This window comes from Capricornis sumatraensis, chromosome X, assembly GCF_032405125.1.
Source record: "Capricornis sumatraensis isolate serow.1 chromosome X, serow.2, whole genome shotgun sequence".
In the NCBI taxonomy this organism is placed as follows: Eukaryota; Metazoa; Chordata; class Mammalia; order Artiodactyla; family Bovidae; genus Capricornis; species Capricornis sumatraensis.
The window spans coordinates 21,949,979-21,972,366 of record NC_091092.1 but is presented as its reverse complement, the minus strand read 5'-3'; the positions used below and the strand labels follow the sequence as shown (position 1 = coordinate 21,972,366).

The 22,388-nt window shown below is 36.2% G+C and overlaps 1 protein-coding gene across 1 annotated transcript in view; it reads right to left on the bottom strand.

Annotated features, from left to right (window-relative positions):
- HTR2C (5-hydroxytryptamine receptor 2C) overlaps positions 1–22,388 on the bottom strand; it is a 148,799-nt gene that overhangs the window by 59,199 nt on the left and 67,212 nt on the right. Inside the window, exon 3 of the mRNA XM_068962802.1 lies at positions 21,630–21,830. Within this exon, the coding sequence (XP_068818903.1) occupies positions 21,630–21,830 (201 nt within the window). The remainder of the gene's footprint in view (positions 1–21,629; positions 21,831–22,388) is intronic.

The following is a 22,388-nucleotide window of genomic DNA, read 5'->3' as shown; positions in this document are numbered from 1 at the left end:
GGGGCCCTTGGGTCCTGTAATCAGAGACACCAGGACACAGTTCTACTCACCAGCTGACTGGCACTAGGCCCAGGACATGGCTTTACTCACCAGTGGGCAAGCATGTTTCCTAGGATCTGGATTCTGACCCTACCCACCAGCAGGCCGTCACCATCCCCAGGACCACCTAGTCCTTGGCCCTAAACAGCAATTAGCCATTTCTAGTGCTGGGGCACCTTGGGCTCCTCAACCAGCAGGCCCTGAATCCAACCCCATCCACCAGGTGGCTGACACCAGCTTGGGACATCTTGGGTCCTGCAACCAAGGACCTCAAGACCCAGTTCCAAACACCAGTGAGATGACACTAGCACTGGGACATCCTAGGCCTTGGCTCTTCCCACTAGCAGACTGGTACCAGCCCTGGAACCCCTGAGCCAAAGCTCACCAGCAGGCCAACATCAGCTCTGAGATATCTTGGTCTCCTCAGCCAGCCAAATCAGGATCCAATTCATCAGCAGGCCAACACCAGCCATTGGACACCTCAGAACTTTCAGCCAGATGTATCAGTACTGACCTACCAGCCATCCAGCGCTGGATCCAGGAATAATGGCTCCACAACAGAACCCACCTCAGAATGTGACTTTGTCCACCAGTGAGCTAGCATTAGCCCCACGACTACCCAGGGATCCACAGCCCAATGCCTCATGACCTGGTCCTGCCAAACAATGGTCAGCAGACTCCACATAAGGCAGGTCCTGGTAGCCAACTAGATTAGTGGCCAGCCACACCTACCAGACTGCCCACAGTAGTCAGCCCACCACAACAGAAGGAAGGAACTGAAGTCCACATATAGCATACAGCTTTAGTGACCAGAGGGGAGTATGCTGCTGGGATGCTTAGGATGTCTTCTATAAAAGGTACCTTCTTCAAGGTCAGGAAATGTAACAAACCTATCAGATACTTAGAAATAAAGCAGCAGATTAAGCAAAATGAGGAGACATGGGAACAAGTTCCAAAAGAAGGAACAAATTAAAGCCCCAGAAGAAGAACTAAACGAAGGGGCTATCTCCCTGATAAAGAGTTCAAGATATTTTAAAGGTAGTCAGAGAACTTGGGGGGAAAATGGATGACTGGAATGAGAACATAGAGAAATTGAGGAAACAGTCCCATTTATAATAACATCACAAAGAGTAAAATGCATAAGGAGGTAAAAGATATGTACTTGGAAAACTATAAGACCCTGATGAAAGAAACTGAAGATGACACAAACATATGGGAAGATATATCTTGTTCATGGATTGGAAGAATTAACATTGTTAAAGTGACCATATTACTCAAAACAATCTACAGATTCAGTCTAATCCCTATCAAAATATCAATGGCCTTTCCCACAGAGCTAGAATAGTTAAAAAATTGGAATGAAAACACAAGAGACCATGAATACCCAAAACTATCTTGAGAAAGAAGAACAAAGCTGGAGACATCACATTCCTAGATTTCTAACTATTCTACAAAGCTACAGTAATCAAAGCAGTATGGTACTATCACAAAAGAGACCTCTAAATCAATGGAACAGAATACAGTACCCAGAAATAAAGCCACACACTTTGATCTATAGCAAAAGAAGCAAGAATATACAATGGGGAAAATAATCTCTTCAATAAGTTGTGTTAGGAAGAACTAGACAGCTCCATGTATAAATAAAGTAAAAATGAATTAAAGACCTAGATGTAAGACCTGAAACCATAAAATTCCTATAAAAGACATAGGCAGAAGACTTTTTGATATGAATCATGGCAAAATTTTTCAAATCAGCTTCATAACGCAAAGAAAGAAAGAAAATACCAAAGCAAAATAAACAGACAGTACTTGGTTAATTAAAAGCTTTTTAGCTTTTTCACAGCATGGGAAACCACTGAGAAAATGAAAAGGAACTTACTCCATGGGAGAAAATATTTCCAAATAATATGATTGATAAGGGGTTAATATCCAAAATATATAAGCATCTCATATGATTCAATATCAAAGAGCAATAAAAAAGAGGAAACCTACAGACACATTTTCCTAAAGAAGATATAGATGTCAGTCAAATGAAAAGATGGTCAACATCACTAATCATCAGAGAAATACAAATAAAAGCTACAATGAAATATTACCTCACACATTTCAGAGTGGCTATTGCCAAAAGGATGACAAATTACAAACACTGGTGAGTATGGAGAAAAGGGAACACTTTTACACTGGTGGTGTACAGCGGTACAGTCACTGTGGAAAATAATATGGAGGTTCACCTCAAAACTAAAGATGGAACTACCATGTGATTCAACAATTCCACTGCTGAGTATTTATTCAAAGAAAATGAAAACACTGTTTCAAAAAGACATATGCATCCCTATGGATATATATACATATATATATATGCAGCTAAGATATGGAAGCAATCTAAGCATCTGTCAACAGATAAATGAATAAAGAAGATGTTACATATATGTGCACACACACACACACACACAGAAATTATACTCAACCAAAAAAGAATGAAATTTTGCCATTTGTAACAAAATGGATGGACCTGAAGGTTATTATGCTTAGTGAAATAATCAGATAAAGACAAACAGTGTATGTTATTACCTACATGTGGAATTTTAAAAATAAAACAAAAAAATAAATATAACAAAACAGAAAGAGACTCACAGATATAGAGAACAAACTAGTGGTTACCAGTGGAAAGAGGGAAGGGTAGAGGGGCAAGATAGGGTAGGGGATTAAGAGGTACAAATTACTATGTATAAAATAGATATGTTACAAGAACGTATTGTACAGCACAGGTATTATAGCCAACATTTTCTAGTAACTTTAAATGGAGTATAATCTATAAAGAATTTGAATTACTATGTTGTACATCTAAAAGTAATATCATATTGTAAATCAATTATATCTCAATAGAATTTTTTTAAAAAAATACAGTACTATGCAACTGTGGGCTTCTTAGGTGGCATTACTGATAAAGAATCTACCTGCCAATGCAGGAGATGTAAGAGATGCAAGTTTGATCCCTGGGTCAGGAAGATTTCCTGGAGAAGGGAGTGGCAACCCACTGCAGTATTCTTCCCTGGATATTTCCACGGACAGAGGAGCCTAGTGGGCTACAGTCCATATGGTCGCAAAGAGTTGGACATGACTGAAGTGACTTAGTATGCATGCAACTTGGTTGTTGAATATGTGGATGGAACCGCAGGTATGGAGTGTTGATTGGAAAGGTATACATGAGTTTTTGACCTTGCAGAGTTTGGCATCCCTAACCCCCACGATGTTTCAAGGTCATCTACACTAGCAAACTGAATTCAACAGCACGTTAGAAGGAAAATGCACCATGATTAAGTGGGATTTATAGTTGGGCTGAAAAGTTGGTTGAAAATACACAAATTAATAAATGTGATATACTATGTTAATATAATCAAGGGTAAAAATCATATGATCCTCTCAACAGATGCACACACACACACAAAAAAAGCATTTACAAAACTTTTTCATGACAAAACTTCTCAAGAAGTTGTGTATAGAAAACATGTATCTCAGGTCTTCCCTGGTGGTCCAGAAGTTAAGAATCTGCCTGCAAATGCTGGGGACATGGGTTCGTTCCCTGATCCAGGAAGTTCCCACATGCCTCGGAGCAACTAACCCTGTGTGCTACAATAAGAGAAGCCACTGCAATGAGAAGCCTTTGCACTGCAACTACAGAGCAGTCCCCACTCACCACAACTAGAGAAAGCCAGCCCACAGCAATGAAGAATCAGCACAGCCAAAAATAAAAAAATAAATCTTTTTTTTTAATAAATGAAGACATGTATCTCAACATAATAAAGGCTCCTTATGACAAGTCCAGAGCTAACATAATATTTAATGGTGAAAGGTTTAAATATTTTTCTAAGATTAAGAATGAGACAAAGATGCCCATTGTCACTACTTATATTCAACATAATACTGGAAGTCCTAGCCAGAGCAGTTAGGCAAGAAAAAAAAAGATATTCAAATTGAAAAGGAAGATCTGTTTACAGAAACAGATCTATACATAGAAAATTCTAGATTACCAAAAAACTATTAGAACTAATGAACTAATTTAATAATGTTTCACAATATATTATCAATATACAGAAATCAGTTGCACTTCTATACACTAAAACTAATCTATTTGAAAAAGAAGTAAAGAAAATAAGCCTATTTACAATAGCATTAAAGGCAATAAAATATTCAGAAATAAACTTAACTAAGTTGGTAAGAGGACTGTACCCTGGAAACTCTAAGACTTTGGTGAAAGAAACTGAAGAAAGTACAAATAAATGAAAAAAAATCCCATATTCATGGAAGAGAAAAATTAATTTTGTTAAAATGCTCGTGCTACTCAAATCCATCTATAGGTTCAATGCAATTTCTATCAAAATTTCCATGGCATTTTTCACAAAAATAGAAAAAAAAATCCTAAAATCTGTCAGGAATCACAAAAGACCACAGACAGCCAAAACAATCTTGAGAAAGAAGAACAAAGAGGGAAGCATTATGCTTCCAGATTTCAAACTGTATCACAAAGCTATAGTAATCAAAGCAGGATGGCATTGGCTTAAAAACAGACACATATACCAGTGGAACAGAGTCAGGAACCAAGAAATAAATCCATGCATATAGTCAACTAATATTTGACAAGGGAGCCAAGAGTACTCCCTGTGAAAAAGATAGTCTCTTAAAAAAATAGTGCTGGAGAAACTGGATATTCATATGTTAAAGAATGAATTTGTACCCTTATCCTATACCATTTACACAAATTAAACTTGAAATGCATTAAAGTCTTAAATGTAAGACCTAAACATTTTTTTTCTTTTTTTTTTTAAACTTTATTTTACTTTACAATACTGTATTGGTTTTGCTATACATTGACATGAATCCACCACAGGTGTATACAAGCTCCCAATCCTGAATCCTCCTCCCACCTCCCACCCCATATCATCTCTCTGGATCATCCCCATGCACCAGCCCCAAGCATCCTGTATCCTGTATCGAGCATAGACCGGCACTTTGGTTCTTGCATGATAGTATACATGTTTCAATGCCATTCTCCCAAATCATCCCACTCTCTCCCTCTTCCTCAGAGTCCAAAAGTCCACTCTACACATCTGTGTCTCTTTTGCTGTCTCGCATACAGGGTCATCATTACCATCTTTCTAAATTCCGTATATATGTGTCAGTATACTGTATTGGTGTTTTTCTTTCTGGCTTACTTCACTCTGTATAATCAGCTCCAGTTTCATCCATCTCATTAGAACTGATTCAAATGTATTCTTTTTAATGGCTGAGTAATACTCCATTGTGTATATGTACCACAGCTTTCTTATCCATTCATCTGCTGATGGACATCAAGGTTGTTTCCATGTCCTGGCTATTATAAACAGTGCTGCAATGAACATTGGGGTACATGTGTCTCTTTCAATTCTGGTTTCCTCGGTGTGTATGCCCAGCAGTGGGATTGCTGGGTCATAAGGTAGTTCTATTTGCAATTTTTTAAGGAATCTCCACACTGTTTTCCATAGTGGCTGTACTAGTTTGCATTCCCACCAACAGTGTAAGAGGGTTCCCTTTTCTCTACACACTCTCCAGCATTTATTGCTTGTAGACTTTTAGATTGCAGCCATTCTGACTGGTGGTGAAAAGACAGCCTTCTGAATGGGAGAAAACAATAGCAAATGAAGCAACTGACAAACAACTAATCTCAAAAATATACAAGCAACTTATGCAGCTCAACTCCAGAAAAATAAATGACCCAAACAAAAAATGGGCCAAAGAACTAAATAGGCATTTCTCCAAAGAAGACATATGGATGGCTAACAAACACATGAAAAGATGCTCAACATCGCTCATTATCAGAGAAATGCAAATCAAGACCACAATGAGGTACCAAGACCTAAACTTTTAAGAGTTACAGAAGAAAATATAGGGAAATCATTCCTTGACATTGGTCTTGGCAAAGATATTTTTTATATGACACCAAAAGCACAAACAACTAAAGCAGAAATAAACAAGTGGGACTACATCAATAATAAAAACCTTTTGCACAGCAAAAGAAACAACAAATCGAGTGAAAAGACAATCTATATGGTGGGATAAAATATTTGTAAACCCTACAGCTGATAAGGGTTAATATCTAAAATAAATAAGGAATTCATACAAGTCAATAGCAAAACAAAAAAGAAACAATCCAATTAAAATGTTTTAAGAAAGATGCTAACATTCAGAAAACTGGGAACAGAGTATAAAGGATCTCTCTATCTTATGTCTTAGAATCACATGTGAATCTAAAATTATCTCAAGAAGCTTATTTAAAATTTTTAAAAAATGGGTAGAGAACCTGAATAAATATTTTTCCAAAGAAGACATGTACATGGACAATCAATAAATGAAAAGGTGGTCAGAATCACTAATCATCAGAGAAATGGAAAATAAAAGTACAATGAGATATGTCACTCTTATTAGAATGAAACAAAACAAAAAAAGCAAAACAAGAGATATCAAGTGCTGGCAAAGAGGTGGGAAAAAAAGGAGCCCTGCTGCACTTCTGATGGGAGTGTAGATTAATATTATCACTATGGAAAACAGTCTGGAGATTCTTCAAAAATAATTAAACATATATCTAGCATATGAACCAATAATCCACCTTATGGGCATATATGCAAGTTCAGTTCAGTTCAGTTCAGTTCAGTCGCTCAGTCGTGTCTGACTCTTTGCGAACCCACGAATCGCAGCACGCAAGGCCTCCCTGTCCATCACCATCTCCCGGAGTTCACTCAGACCCATGTACATCGATTCCGTGATGCCATCCAGCCATCTCATCCAAGGTCGTCCCCTTCTCCTCCTGCCCCCAATCCCTCCCAGCATCAGAGTCTTTTCCAATGAGTCAACTCTTCGCATGAGGTGGCCAAAGTACTGGAGCTTCAGCTTCAGCATCATTCCCTCCGAAGTAATCCCAGGGTTGATTTCCTTCAGAATGGACTGGTTGGATCTCCCTGCAGTCCAAGGGACTCTCAAGAGTCTTCTCCAACACCACACTTCAAAAGCATCAATTCTTCAGCACTCAGCTTTCTTCACAGTCCAACTCTCACATCCATACATGACCACAGGAAAAACCATAGCCTTGACTAGACGGACCTTAGTCGGCAAAGTAATGTCTCTGCTTTTGAATATACTATCTAGGTTGGTCATCACTTTTCTTCCAAGGAGTAAGCATCTTTTAATTTCATGGCTGCAGTCACCATCTGCAGTGATTTTGGAGCCCAAAAAAATAAAGTCTGACACTGTTTCCACTGTTTCCCCATCTATTTCCCATGAAGTGATGGGACCGGATGCCATGATCTTCGTTTTCTGAATGTTGAGCTTTAAGCCAACTTTGTCACTCTCCTCTTTCACTTTCATCAAGAGGCTTTTTAGCTCCTCTTCACTTTCTGCCATAAGGGTGGTGTCATCTGCATATCTGAGGTGATTGATATTTCTCCCGGCAATCTTGATTCCAGCTTGTGTTTCTTCCAGTCCAGCATTTCTCATGATGTACTCTGCATATAAGTTAAATAAGCAGGGTGACAATATACAGCCTTGACGTACTCCTTTTCCTATTTGGAACCAGTCTGTTGTTCCATGTCCACTTCTAACTGTTGCTTCCTGACCTGCATACAGATTTCTCAAGAGGCAGGTCAGGTGATCTGGTATTCCCATCTCTTTCAGAATTTTCCACAGTTTATTGTGATCCACACAGTCAAAGGCTTTGGCATAGTCAATAAAGCAGAAATAGATGTTTTTCTGGAACTCTCTTGCTTTTTCCATGATTCAGCGGGTGTTGGCAATTTGATCTCTGGTTCCTCTGCCTTTTCTAAAACCAGCTTGAACATCAGGAAGTTCACGGTTCACGTATTGCTGAAGCCTGGCCTGGAGAATTTTGAGCATTACTTTACTAGCATGTGAGATGAGTGCAATCGTGCAGTAGTTTGAGCATTCTTTGGCATTGCCTTTCTTTGGAATTGGAATGAAAACTGACCTTTTCCAGTCCTGTGGCCACTGCTGAGTTTTCCAAATTTGCTGGCATATTGAGTGCAGCACTTTCACAGCATCATCTTTCAGGATTTGAAACAGCTCAACTGGAATTCCATCACCTCCACTAGCTTTGTTCATAGTGATGCTTTCTAAGGCCCACTTGACTTCACATTCCAAGATGTCTGGCTCTAGATGAGTGATCACATCATCATGATTATCTGGATCGTGAAGATCTTTTTTGTACAGTTCTTCCATGTATTCTTGCCACCTCTTCTTAATATCTTCTGCTTCTGTTAGGTCCAGACCATTTCTGTCCTTTTATTGAGCCCATCTTTGCATGAAATGTTCCCTTGGTATCTCTAATTTCCTTGAAGAGATCTCTAGTCTTTCCCGTTCTGTTGTTTTCCTCTATTTCTTTGCATTGATTGCTGAAGAAGGCTTTCTTACCTCTTCTAGCTATTCTTTGGAACTCTGCATTCAGATGCTTATATCTTTCCTTTTCTCCTTTGCTTTTCACCTCTCTTCTTTTCACAGCTATTTGTAAGGCCTCCCCAGACAGCCATTTTGCTTTTTTGCATTTCTTCTCCATGGGGATGGTCTTGATCCCTGTCTCCTGTACAATGTCACGAACCTCCATCCGTAGTTCATCAGGCACTCTATCTAGGCCCTTAAATCTATTTCTCACTTCCACTGGATAATCATAAGGGATTTCATTTAGGTTCATATCTATCATATAAACTAATAATCTACCTTATGGGCATATATGCAAAGGAAATGAAATCACTATCTTGAAGATAGTCTTCTATATTCATTGCAGTATTATTCACTATAGCCAAGATGTGGACACAACCTAAGTGTATGTTGGTGGAGGAATGGATAAAGAAGTTATCACACACACACACACACACACACACACACATACACACAACACAATGGAATATTATTTAGCCTTAAAAACGAAGGGAATCCTGCTACTTGCAACAACATGGATGAGCCTTGAGGACATTAAGCTTACTGAAAATAAAAAGAGAGAGAAAGAAAAGTAATCTCACTTACACATGTTATCTAAAAAAGAAAGCTCATAGAAATAAAGAGTACATTGTGCTGTGTGTGCTTAGTTGCTCAGTCATGTCTGACTCTGCAATCCCATGGACTATAGCCCGCCAGGCTCCTCTGTCCATGAGTAGTCTCCAGGCAAGAATACTGGAGTGGGTTGCCATGCCCTCATTCAGGGGATCTTCCCAATCCAGACATCAAAACCAGGTCTCCTGCACTGCAGGCAGATTCTTTACCATCTGAACTACCAGGGAAGCCCAAGAATACTGGAGTGGGTAGCCTATCCCTTCTCCAGGGGATCTTCTGGACCCAGGAATCGAACCAGGGTCTCCTGCATTGCAGGCGGATTCTTTATCAGCTGAGCTACCAGGGAAGCCCCCAAAGAGTACACTGGTGCTTGCCAGAGGCCAAGGAGTAGGGAAATGGGGATATGTTGCTCAAAGGGTACAAACTTCAAGTTGTAAAGTAGATCTTATGTACAACATTGGGTGACTATAGTTAACAATATTTATGGTATATTTGAAAGTTACTCGGAGAGAAAATCATAAAGATTCTTACCACACTCACAGTTACACAAAAGGTAACTATGTGAGGTAATGAATGTGTTAAGTAACATTATTATGGTGATCTTTTCACAGTATAAATGTACATCCAATCATCATGTTGAACACCTTAAAATTACATAATGTTATATGTAAATTGCATGTCAGTAAACCTGGAAAAATTGATCAATCAGTAATTCATAAAACTGGTAGAAGAAACAAAAAAGTACACTTGAACAATACTATCAACCATGTATTACTGATATGTTGAGAAGATGTTGAAAGAAGGGATATCCTGAGGGTATGAATTGAATTTGTGGACTATGGCTACTAATGAATCATGAAGGTGGACAAAATTCCTTATTGACTGTTCAGATAATTACATCATTAATATGATAGAGAATTTTGGGTAGCAATCCAAAACAGCCCTGGCTAAACGAGAAGGGTGAATAAATATGCAAAAGCCAGATGATTAGGAAATCAAACAAAGCACAAAACAAGGCACAGAGGAAAAGACAGAAAAGCAACGTTTAAAGAAATACTCTTAATAATTGAACATGAAGATTTGGAGAAGAATCTTTAGTTCTTATTGTCATGGGATACCTAGCTCACTTAAGGAAGTGAGGCTATATCTTGGATATGCTAAGAACTAAGGCTGATACCTTAGCATGAAGTCAAAGCTTAAACAAAGAAAGCAACTGAGGGAATGGAGAATCTGGAATGTGAGAAATACTAAGGAGAAATATTAAGAACAAGTTATGTTGATTTGCTATGGGAAGTAAGAGAACGAGTCTAAAATAATCCTCAGACTTCTTTTTGGGTATATGGAAGATGCTGTTACTTTGAGAACACACTTGAGAAACAAAAGTGTAGGAGGAGGGAAAAATGGAAAAGAGAGAAAGGTGATGAGTACAATCTTGGTGAGATGGCATTTGAAATATACATACCCAATATTCATCTCAATACAGCTTAAGCTAGAGATCTGGATAGATAATCTAATAGAAATAAATAGAAGTATTTATTTGAGATTCATCTGTAGATTTTAAGATATTTCTCTGGATGAAGTAAGCCAAGAAAAGTGTATAAGCAATTGGAATGGACAGAATGCTAGGAAGAGTAAGAGTAAAGTGGAGAATGAATTGGATAAGAGCAGACAGAAAGATGGAAGAAAAGAAAATCAAAGAAAACTGATGTAGCATGCAAAGGATGAGAGAATTAGGAAAGTATCTTCCATTGTTTCAAATGACACAACGAGAGCTAGAGTTGGAAACATAGTTCTTAAAATTTGGTCCATGGGTACCTCAGAGTCTCTAAGAATATCAGTGGTTTTATAAAGTCAAAACTATTCCCATAATAATACTAATATTTTATTTGCTGTTTTCACTGTGTGGTTACATGCTGCAAAATAATGGTGAGTAAAACTGCTGATTTGTTGTTGTTCAGTCACTTATGCATATCTGACTCTTTGCAGCCCCATGGACTGCAGAACACCAGGCTGATACCTTAGCATGAAGTCAAGCTAGTGATACTGAATTGTAAAAGTAGTCCTTGTATTGCTTACCACCGCATACTTTCAAGGGGGAAAAAGAGCCAATCTTACTTAAGAATGTCTTTGATGAAGCAGTAGAAACAAATATTAATTTTATGAAATTTTGACCCTTTTAATAATCCATGTGATGAAACGGAAGTATACATAGAGCACTTCTACTGCATATTGACATAAGATGGTTGCTATGCGGAAAAGTAATTGCTAGAATTGGATGATAAACTAGCCTTTTTTCCCATGGAATAACATTTGCATTTGAAAGAATGACTGCAAGACACGCTAGGGTTATTCATACTTGGATAACTGGCAGATATTTTCTCAAAGATGGATGAGTTGAATCTGTTGTGTCAAGCAAAAAAGAAATGGTATTTGCTACCATGATAAAGCTTGAGCTTTCAGGTGAATATTGGAACTTTGGGAAACTTGTATCTGTCCAGGAAACCGTGATACTTTATGTTTAGAGTGCTTTCTGATAAGATTGGTAGGAATTATTAAAGCATGTGATTTTTGGTATTGTATTAACATTTTAAAAATCTACACAACTCAGTGAAATAATTTTCCAAAATATCTACACTTGACATTATTAAAGAAAGCATGGATAAAATATTTTTCAAAATGAAAGACAGATTAGTGGATTTTAATGTAAGAGCATATGAAAAGTTCAGTGATATGGCTTCCGATTCCACATTGCAACTAAACTTAAGAAACTACCACTTACTGAATTTTAGCATAGTGTCAAAAAAAATAGTGTTTACTATTATCTGAAAACATTATTAAAACATTTTACTGTATTGAAGCTATCTATCTCTAATGAGGTTATATACTTTATTCACATAATTTAACCAAAGCAGCTCATTACAGCAGATTAGATGCAGTAGCAAAGGTGAGAATCTAACTGTCTTCTAAGCCAGAAGATAAAGAGATTTGAAAAAAGTTTGACAATGCTACTCTATTCACTAATTTCATTTCTTTGGAAAATATAGCTATTTTTCATAGAGCTATGTTATTTATGTTAACATGTATTAAGTTTAGTATTTTTAAATAAATCCACACATAATTTAAATTTTTCTCAATTATAATTTATAGACAGATATATGTCTATTTCTAAATAGATATAATTCATATAAACAAAAGTTCTTTGGGGTCTTCAATAACATTTAAGTGTGTACAGAAATCCTGAGACCAAAAACCTTGATAAGTAACAATTATTTAATAAATGATTAAGAAGTCACTGAACCGTGAACTCCCTGATGTTCAAGCTGGTTTTAGAAAAGGCAGAGGAACCAGAGATCAAATTGCCAACACCCGCTGAATCATGGAAAAAGCAAGAGAGTTCCAGAAAAACATCTATTTCTGCTTTATTGACTATGCCAAAGCCTTTGACTGTGTGGATCACAATAAACTGTGGAAAATTCTGAAAGAGATGGGAATACCAGATCACCTGACCTGCCTCTTGAGAAATCTGTATGCAGGTCAGGAAGCAACAGTTAGAAGTGGACATGGAACAACAGACTGGTTCCAAATAGCAAAAGGAGTACGTCAAGGTTGTATATTGTCACCCTGCTTATTTAACTTCTATGCAGAGTACATCATGAGAAACGCTGGACTGGAAGAAACACAAGCTGGAATCAAGATTGCCGGGAGAAATATCAATCACCTCAGATATGCAGATGACACCACCCTTATGGCAGAAAGTGAAGAGGAGCTAAAAAGCCTCTTGATGAAAGTGAAAGAGGAGAGTGACAAAGTTGGCTTAAAGCTCAACATTCAGAAAACGAAGATCATGGCATCCGGTCCCATCACTTCATGGGAAATAGATGGGGAAACAGTGTCAGACTTTATTTTTTTTGGGCTCCAAAATCACTGCAGATGGTGACTGCAGCCATGAAATTAAAAGATGCTTACTCCTTGGAAGAAAAGTGATGACCAACCTAGATAGTATATTCAAAAGCAGAGACATTACTTTGCCGACTAAGGTCCGTCTAGTCAAGGCTATGGTTTTTCCTGTGGTCATGTATGGATGTGAGAGTTGGACTGTGAAGAAAGCTGAGTGCTGAAGAATTGATGCTTTTGAAGTGTGGTGTTGGAGAAGACTCTTGAGAGTCCCTTGGACTGCAGGGAGATCCAACCAGTCCATTCTGAAGGAGATCAACCTTGGGATTTCTTTGGAAGGACTGATGCTGAAGCTGAAGCTCCTGTACTTTGGCCACCTCATGCGAAGAGTTGACTCACTGGAAAAGACTCTGATGCTGGGAGGGATTGGGGGCAGGAGGAGAAGGGGACGACCTAGGATGAGATGGCTGGATGGCATCACGGACTCGATGTACATGGGTCTGAGTGAACTCCGGGAGATGGTGATGGACAGGGAGGCCTGGCGTGCTGCGATTTGTGGGTTCGCAAAGAGTCGGACATGACTGAGCGACTGAACTAGAACTGGAAGAAGTCACTAATGAATTCACAGAGACTGTTTCAGTAGAGTGACAAAGTTGTAAGATAAATTCTTATGAGATAGATTATAGATAGTGATAAGGAGGACATGAGAGTGACTATATAATAAGATTGCTGTATAGTCTGAGAGATAGAGTGGCCATAACCTAGAAAGTATTTTTTTTTAATTCAGTTGTTTATTTCTTCTAAATTTATAAACAGACCCCTATCAAAATACAAACAAGCTTTTAAAATGGAAGTAAAGTTAATGTTAAAGCTCATAGGGAAAATTAAACACCTTGGAATTTCTAGGCAAGCTCTGAAGAGCAAGAGCAATGAATGGTGATTAATTATATCAGATGCTGACATTTATTATAAAACTTTCATAATTAAAACAGTGTGGAATTAGCACACAAAGAGACACACTAATAGGATAGAATATAAACTTCAGAGATAGGCCCAGATATGTAAGAAAATTTCACATGCTATAAAGATGGCATCATATATCAGAGTAGATCTACTTTTTGAGTAACAAGCATGAGACAAATGAATGGTTATATGGAAGGAGATAAAATTAAATGGTCGTCCCAGTGCACCAGCCCCAAGCATCATAAATTTATATTAAAAACAATTAAATGGATATCTCACCACAGGCAAACATTAACTCCAAATGGATTGGGGGCCTAAATGTAAAAAAATGAGGAAAACATGAGTAATTTATTATTTAAGCTGACTATGAGAAGAGAATATATAAATATACCTGAACTTAGAAAGGAAATTTGATTGATGAAATGAACTGCAAAATAATAATAATAATAATTTTGCTTGGCAAAAGCACCATGAGATATAGCAATAGCAAATATATTATTTTCATTTACATGTGAAATGTGTATTATTTTTGATATAAAAAGAGTTTCAAAATTGAGAAATAAAGATATGAAAAACAGAACACACTTTGTGAAAAACTGAATTAATAGTGACAAACATGAAAACAAGCTCAACTTCAGCTATAATAGAATAGTTAAAACTGTACTTAGATAACATATCTCACCTATTAGATTGGCAAAAATTTAAAGTTTTAAACTACACTTTGTTAACAAGATTTTGGGCAAATCCGCTTTCTTAGAAGTAAAAAAAAAATAGCTCAAGCCCTAGTGAAATGTATATGTGTACATTTATCTCTTGATAAATCAACACTGCTTCTTGGAATTTTTGCTGAAATTAAACTTCCAAAAATATGAAACACACAGAGTTAGAGAGAGAATGGTATGAACATTATTTCTGGTGGAATTATTGGTAATTGCAAAATATTAGAAACAACTTAAATACTCACATTACATGAGACTGATTAAATAAATTATAATATAACTGTAAAATACAGTCCTAATGAGTATTAGAAAAAAGAATTAAACAGAGTGTATAAATCATTTACATGATATCTGGGTTTACATCTACCATCTTCCTATGAATTGATAGAGAGGGATTCCCAGGGCATATTACCAAGTAAAGAACAGCAAAGTGTTAACATGTATGTAATATTTTATCTTTTATTTAAGAAAAGATAAACAGAAATATATATAGTTTTTTTTTTTTTTTTGCAAAAATAAACTTCAAAGTATATTTCAGAAATCAGTGAATGGGTTAACCAAACAAGAAAAGAAAGAGTGACATTTCTCTGAATATACTATTTGCATACTTTTGACTTTTGGGACATTATATTAAGGTGTTTTTTTTTCTTTTTAAGTTTGTATATATTAAAAAACTGAGGTTTTATGAATTAAAAAACAAAGGCAACAAGATAGGATAAATCAATACTGAATGTGTACAGAAACCAAAACAATCCCTAACTGTAAAGAATTGGTAACAGATAGAAAAAAAAAATTCATCCTAATTCTGCAAGTTTGGACACAGAGCTTTGATCTATATCCTCAGTGGGAAACATTCTAAAGACAGAAAATATTGTAATGCAATTTTAAACGTAGCATTTTATTTACTGAGTGGTATGAAGATAGCAATTCTGAAATGAATTTTTATATTGTAGGATTTAGAAAATATAAATAGTAAATAAATATATTGATGCTTTTGAGGACCACATTACTCACTGTGAGAAAAATGAGGAATAACAAGGAATTGGGAAAGTAGTGGAGGAGTCTTGTGTTACTGGATAGGAATTAAAGGCATAGATATATAGAAGCAACCATATCCTAGTAGCAAAGACTATTCCAAGATTTCTTATTGGTTTATAAAACATTTGACCACTAAAAAAAAGGGGGGTTCCTTGTATGAAATAACTGATTGCAAAACTGGGACATGGAAAAGAAAGGGTAAACCTGGTAAAATCAATGGCAGGGAGTAAGGAAATGCTCAGAGTACTGATGGGACATATCAAAGGGGTTCTCATTGGACAAATCTGGGATGACTTGAGCATCAAAATAATTAAGGATAGGAATGAATTAAGTTATACTGATTACAAAAGAATTCAGGAGTCTTTACCAATACAAATAAATGAATAACAAAGTGGGCAAGAAAATTCCTCCTTACAGTATGCCAACTAATAAAGAATAATAAAGTGAGAAAGATTATCAGTCTACAATCACATAATAATAAATGGTTCAGAGATGAGTCATCAGTGGATTCTAAGTCCATTGGGTCAAAGCTTATTGGGAGATAATTTCTTAATTTACAAATATATGTAGATTTTTCTACTTACCTTTTTGGTAAACATTTCTATTTCATTTGAATTTGAATCACTTTATGACTCCAATACTTGAAATTTATTGAGAATTAATTTATGGTCAAATATATGGTCAATTCTGAGAAATATTTCTTATGTAAATGACAGAAATATGTATTTTTCACTTGTCAATGAGTTCAGCTTTTTTTTTTTATTGTCCTCATACAATCACTGAAAAGTGTGTGTTAAAATCTTATACCATGATTTGAGATTTGTCTGTCTACAATTCTGTCCATTTGTGACTTAGTAATGTTGAGGCCATATTATTACACATATACATGTTTATTATGCTGTGTCTTCCAAATGAATTAAATCCTTCATCATTATGAAGTAACTTTTCTTTAAAATTATTATTTTTTGTTGAAAAATATATCTTGGTAAATTGTTAACATAGCTGCACATTCTTTCCATTGGTTAGTTCTTCTGTGGAGTACCTTTTTAATCCTTTACTTTCCTTGTGATTTGTATATGCTTCTTATAAACACATAGATTATTTTTTCAACTCTTGTCTGAGAGTCTTAGAATATTTACTTCCATTTATAATGAATATAACTATGGATATATTTGGTTTTAATTCTGCCATCTTAGATGTTTCTATATTTTGCCACCTGATTTGTATTTCTTTTCTTTTAATATTTTATTGCCTCCTTTTGGATTTATTATATTATTTTCTAATATTTTTCTATAAATTTGGAAGTTAAACATTTCTTTTCTATTAGTGATTACCTTTGAATGGACATGTTATACTTAGTCATCAAAGCTTAATATTAAATATCATTTTTATTTTTCTCCTAGAAAATGAAAAAGTTTACTTTCAACCCTCTGTTCTTATATGCTGTTGTTTTTTGAATTTTAGTTTCATTAATATACTGAGCTCCATAAAAATTATCACTATTGTTTTATAAGTCAATGTTTATGTTTAACTTCACAATTATCATTTGCATTTCATTTAGTCACCTCCTGCATCTTCAGCCTTCCATTTGTGACCATTTTCCTTTGTTTGAAGAATATCCTTTATTATTGTTAATAGAAGTCTGCTTTTGTCATGTTCTCTTAGTTTTTGCTTGTCTGATAATGTCTTTATTTCACTTTGATTCTTGAGTGATTCTATAATTTTGCTGAATATATGATTCTAATTTATCATTCACTTTTTAAAAACTTTATTTTGTATTGTGGTATAGCTGATCAATAATGTGATAATTTCAGATGAACAGTAAAGGGACTCAATTATACATATATCAGTTATACATATATTGACACTACAATTTGAATGGTAGTGTTGAATGGTAGTTCTCACTGTTGTTGAGAAGGCATTCATCCATCTTATTGTTGCTTTATTGAACTGAACCTGAACATTTTTTCTTTAAGGTTGATTTATATTTTCTCTTTTTCTGCAGTGTCACTATGATGGTTCTTAATATGGACTGCTTTTTATTCATTCTGCTTGAGACTTGTTGAGCTCTTTAAATATGAGTAACCGTGTCTTTCATCAATTTGAAAAGCCATTATTTCTTCAAATCTTGCTTTCCTACCATTCTTTTCTCACCTTGTGGAACTCTTCTAATTTTATACTATATGTCTATTATCTTCTTATTTTCTCTTTTATAACCTTCCAATTTTCCTTGCTTCATTCATCACAGTTTCCTGTAACTGACATCCAGTAATGCTCTCTTAGCCTTCTCATCCAGTAATGCTTTCTCTTGTCTAATCTGTCTTTGAGTTCTAAAGTTTCCATGTTAATGCTTAAGTTCCACATTTTCTCATTGTTTATTGATTGTATCTTAAATGTCATGCTTTATAGTTTGCAGTTTCTTGCTGAAATATTTAAGTTCAGCTTATAATTTTCATGTGCTGTGCTGTGCTTAGCCTCTCAGTTGTGTCTGACTCTTTGTGACCCTGTGGACTGTAGCCTGCCAGGATCCTCTGTCCATGGGAAGTCTCCAGGAAGGAATACTGGAGTGGGTTGCCATGTCCTCCTCCAGGGGATCTTCCCAACCCAAGGATCAAACCCAGGTGTCCCACATTGCAGGCAAATTCTTTACCATCTGAGCCACCAGGGAAGCCCAAGAACACTGGGGTGGTTAGCCTATACGTTCTTCAGGGGATCTTCCCGACTCAGGAATTGAACCGGGGTCTCATGCATTGCAGGTGGATTCTTTACCAGCTGAGCTACCAGGGAAGCTCTAATTTCCATGTGAACACTACAAACAAAACACACTGTCTTGTTTTCTTATTTCTTCTTTTCCAATGACTCCTTCCAATGAAGGACTGATGTTGAAGCTGAAACTCCAATACTTTGGCCTCCTGATGTAAAAATTGACTCATTGGAAAAGACCCTGATGCTGGGAAAGACTGAAGGCAAGAGGATAAGGGGACAACAGAGGATAAAACGGTTGAATGGCATCCCCAACTCAATGGACATGAGTTTGAGCAAGTTCCGGGAGTTGGGGATGGACAGGGAAGCCTGGCATGCTGCAGTCCATGGGGTCGCAAAGAGTCTGACATGACTGAGCAACTAAACTGAACTGATATGGTTCACGTTATCTCTTTTCTTCATGTGCCTGTTTATCACTGTATTTCAGTTACAGGAATTAAAAATAATTGAAAGAAACAATTTCAAACTTAGGATGATTTTTTTTTTTTTGCTTCCATCAAGAAAATTAGAAAGGTCAAGAATATGAAATTACTTTATTCCAATTTCCAGGCTCAATATTTTTTTGGTTACATAGGTGACTTGAACGAAGCCATAACTCCATGTCAACAGTGGTTTAATTCTGCTTCATCTGTATTTCTAGTGTACAGGCCTTTGGGATCCAAAAATAAGCTCAAGTTGGTTTACCTTTGCCAGGCTAATGAGATTAGAATGAGCTTCTCAACCTGTTATCACATCTTCAGGTTTGCAAATGCTTCATTAGCAGACATTACCCAGAAGTCATACTCATTTTTCTGGATTTCTGTCTTTCTGGATGTCTCACTATTTTATTATCTTCTCAATGCTTATAATTTTTTTTCCATATTTTTATTGTCTTTAGCACAAGAATCTGTCTAAATTACCCAGGCTGTAATTGTTAGAAGCTAATACTTTTTGTAATTATTAGAAGCTAATTGATGCTTTTGAACTGTGGTGTTGGAGAAGACTCTTGGAGTCCCTTGGACTGCAAGGAGATCCAGCCAGTCAATCCTAAAGGAAATTAGTCCTGTATATTCATTGGAAGGACTGATACTGAAGTTGAAATTCCAATACTTTGGCCACTTGATGTGAAGAACTGACTCATTGGAAAAGACCCTGATGCTGAGAAAGACTGAAGGTGGGAGAAGGGGATGACAGGATGAGATGATTGGATGACATCACCGACTTGATGGACATAAGTTTTAGTAAGCCCCGGGAGTTGGGAGCCTGGCATGCTGCAGTCCATGGGGTTGGAAAGAGTCGGACATGACTGAGCAACTGAACTGAACTGAATGCTTCTAATATTCTGATTTCATTTAGCTGTGTATTTCTTTTGTAAGCACCATAAGAACTAGCATCTTCCTAGAGAAGCTCTTCAGGATGGAGATGGTAAAAATCTGTAAACCTTTGAACATGTAGTTCAAATTGTGTGTATAGGTTCGCTTTCCTTTCTGGGAGATGTTTCATTGCTTTTTATCTAAAGGTGTGTGTGTGTGTGTGTGTGTGTGTGTGTGTGTGTGTGTGTGTGTGTGTGCGCGCGTAGCCACCTATAATAGAACTATCTTAAAACTTAAATTTACTTTATCAATAAACCCAGAGTCAAAAATCTTTTGATGATATTAGAAATATAGTCTTGATCTTGTAAAATTTACTGGAATCTTTTACAGAAACATAACTTTGAAGAATTATTTAATGAGACACTAACTTTAAATTCCAACTGGAAGAGAAAAAATAAAAGGAAAAAAATGGATTTTAAAAGCTCTTATATACCAATTAGTTAAATTCTGTGACTTGAATATTAGCATTCTATCACTTCACAACAAATAGATGGGGAAACAATGGAAACAGTGAGAGACTTTAATTTTTTGGGCTCCAAAATCACTGCAGATGGTGACTGCAGCCATGAAATTAAAAGATGCTTAATCCTAGGAAGAAAATCTATGACCAACCTAGACAGCATATTAAAAACCAGAGACATTACTTTGCCAACAAAGGTCTGTCTAGTCAAAGCTATGGTTTTGCCAGTAGTCGTGTATGGATGTGAGAGCTGGACTGTAAAGAAAGCTGAGCACCGAAGAATTGATGCTTTTGAAGTGTGGTGTTGGAGAAGACTCTTGAGAGTCCGTTGGACAGCAAGGAGATCCAACCAGTCCATTCTAAAGGAAGTCAGTCCTGAATATTCATTGGAAGGACTGATGCTGAAGCTGAAACTCCAATACTTTGGTCACCTGAAGTGAAGAAGTGACTCATTGGAAGAGACCCTGATGCTGGGAAAGACTGAAGGCAGGAGTAGAAGGGGATGAGAGAAGATGAGATGGTTGGATGGCATCACCAACTCAATGGACATGAGTTTGAGTAAACTCCAGGAGTTGGTGATGGACAGGGAGGCCTGGTGTGCTGCAGTCCATGGGGTTACAAAGAGTCAGACATGACTGAGCGACTGAACTGACTGACTGAACTGAAGGTATGCATATTTTAAATATAAGCAATAAGATGATCATTTCTCTCTTATCAACCTCCCCTGAATCTTCAAAGAAACCAATAGATGTTTTTCTTTTTGTATAACCAGAATTCAAGGATATATTTAAAAACATGGGGTAAATAGTATATTTTAAGTAGATTAGCGGTATAAATTTAGGCATGTTTACTTTGTGAAGATTTGTATTGCACTATAAAATTTTCTACTGGAGATATACAGTTAGAATAAAAATGTTAAGATTAATATTCTGGGATAGATGGATCTTTTCCAAGATTTAAATGCTCTATTTTAAAAATTTAGACTTTGCTATATATTTTTGTCATCTTCAAATCATTTAAAATATCTCACAGTTATGTGTCTGTGTTGCAGAATTCATTGGCACTTTGACTCACAAAATAATTAGCAGCATAAACGGAAACTTTACTTTTGCAAATTCATATGCTTTACATTTCTTTCATTATTGTTAACCTAAATATCAGATAAATAGGTTAAGAATAATCATTAACTAGAAGAATCCCGATTAAACGCAAATGTTACCACTCGACGTCTGTACGTTGTTCACAGTACATAATCCGAAAGTATTGAGCATAGCCGCTGCAATTCTACTGGCCAAGAAAGTTAATTACCTAAAGAAATTGCCCAAACAATAGCAATCTTCATGATGGCCTTAGTCCGTGAATTGAAACGGCTATGCTCAATAGGATTACGTATTGCTACATACCGATCCAGCGAAATAGCGCAGAGGTGCATGATGGACGCTGTAGAAAATAAAACATCTAAAGAAATCCAGACGGGGCACAAATATCTAGGTAGTGGCCAGACATAATCTGAAAGAGAACAGAGAGAAGACAAGAATAACATGTTATGCAAATTATACCGACTATAAGTTTAGTCTATTTTTTCTCATAATCTAAATTTTTAAAAGGAAGTGAAAATTGGTACACATTGTTTTTCCATAGTAATGATGATGACAATAACAATAACACATTCAGTGTTACATATATTATTTTTTATTGAGGTAAAACTTACATATTATAAAATTAACCGTTTTAAACTGTACAATCCTGAAGCATTTAGTCCATTCACATCATCATGCAACCATCACCTCTTTCTAGTTCTAAAACATTTCATCATTGCAAAAGGAAACTGCTACCCATTAAGCAGTCACTCTCCATTTTCCCATTTTTTTGTCCCCCTCCCCGTCCCCTGAAAATTTCTTATTTGCTTTTTATCTCTTGAATTTAGCTAATCTGGGTATTTCATACAATCAGAATCATACAGTAAGCAACCTTTTGTGTCCTCTTTCACTTAACACAGTATTTTTTTAAATTTTATTATTATTATTATTTACTTTACAATATTGTATTGGTTTTGCCATACATCAA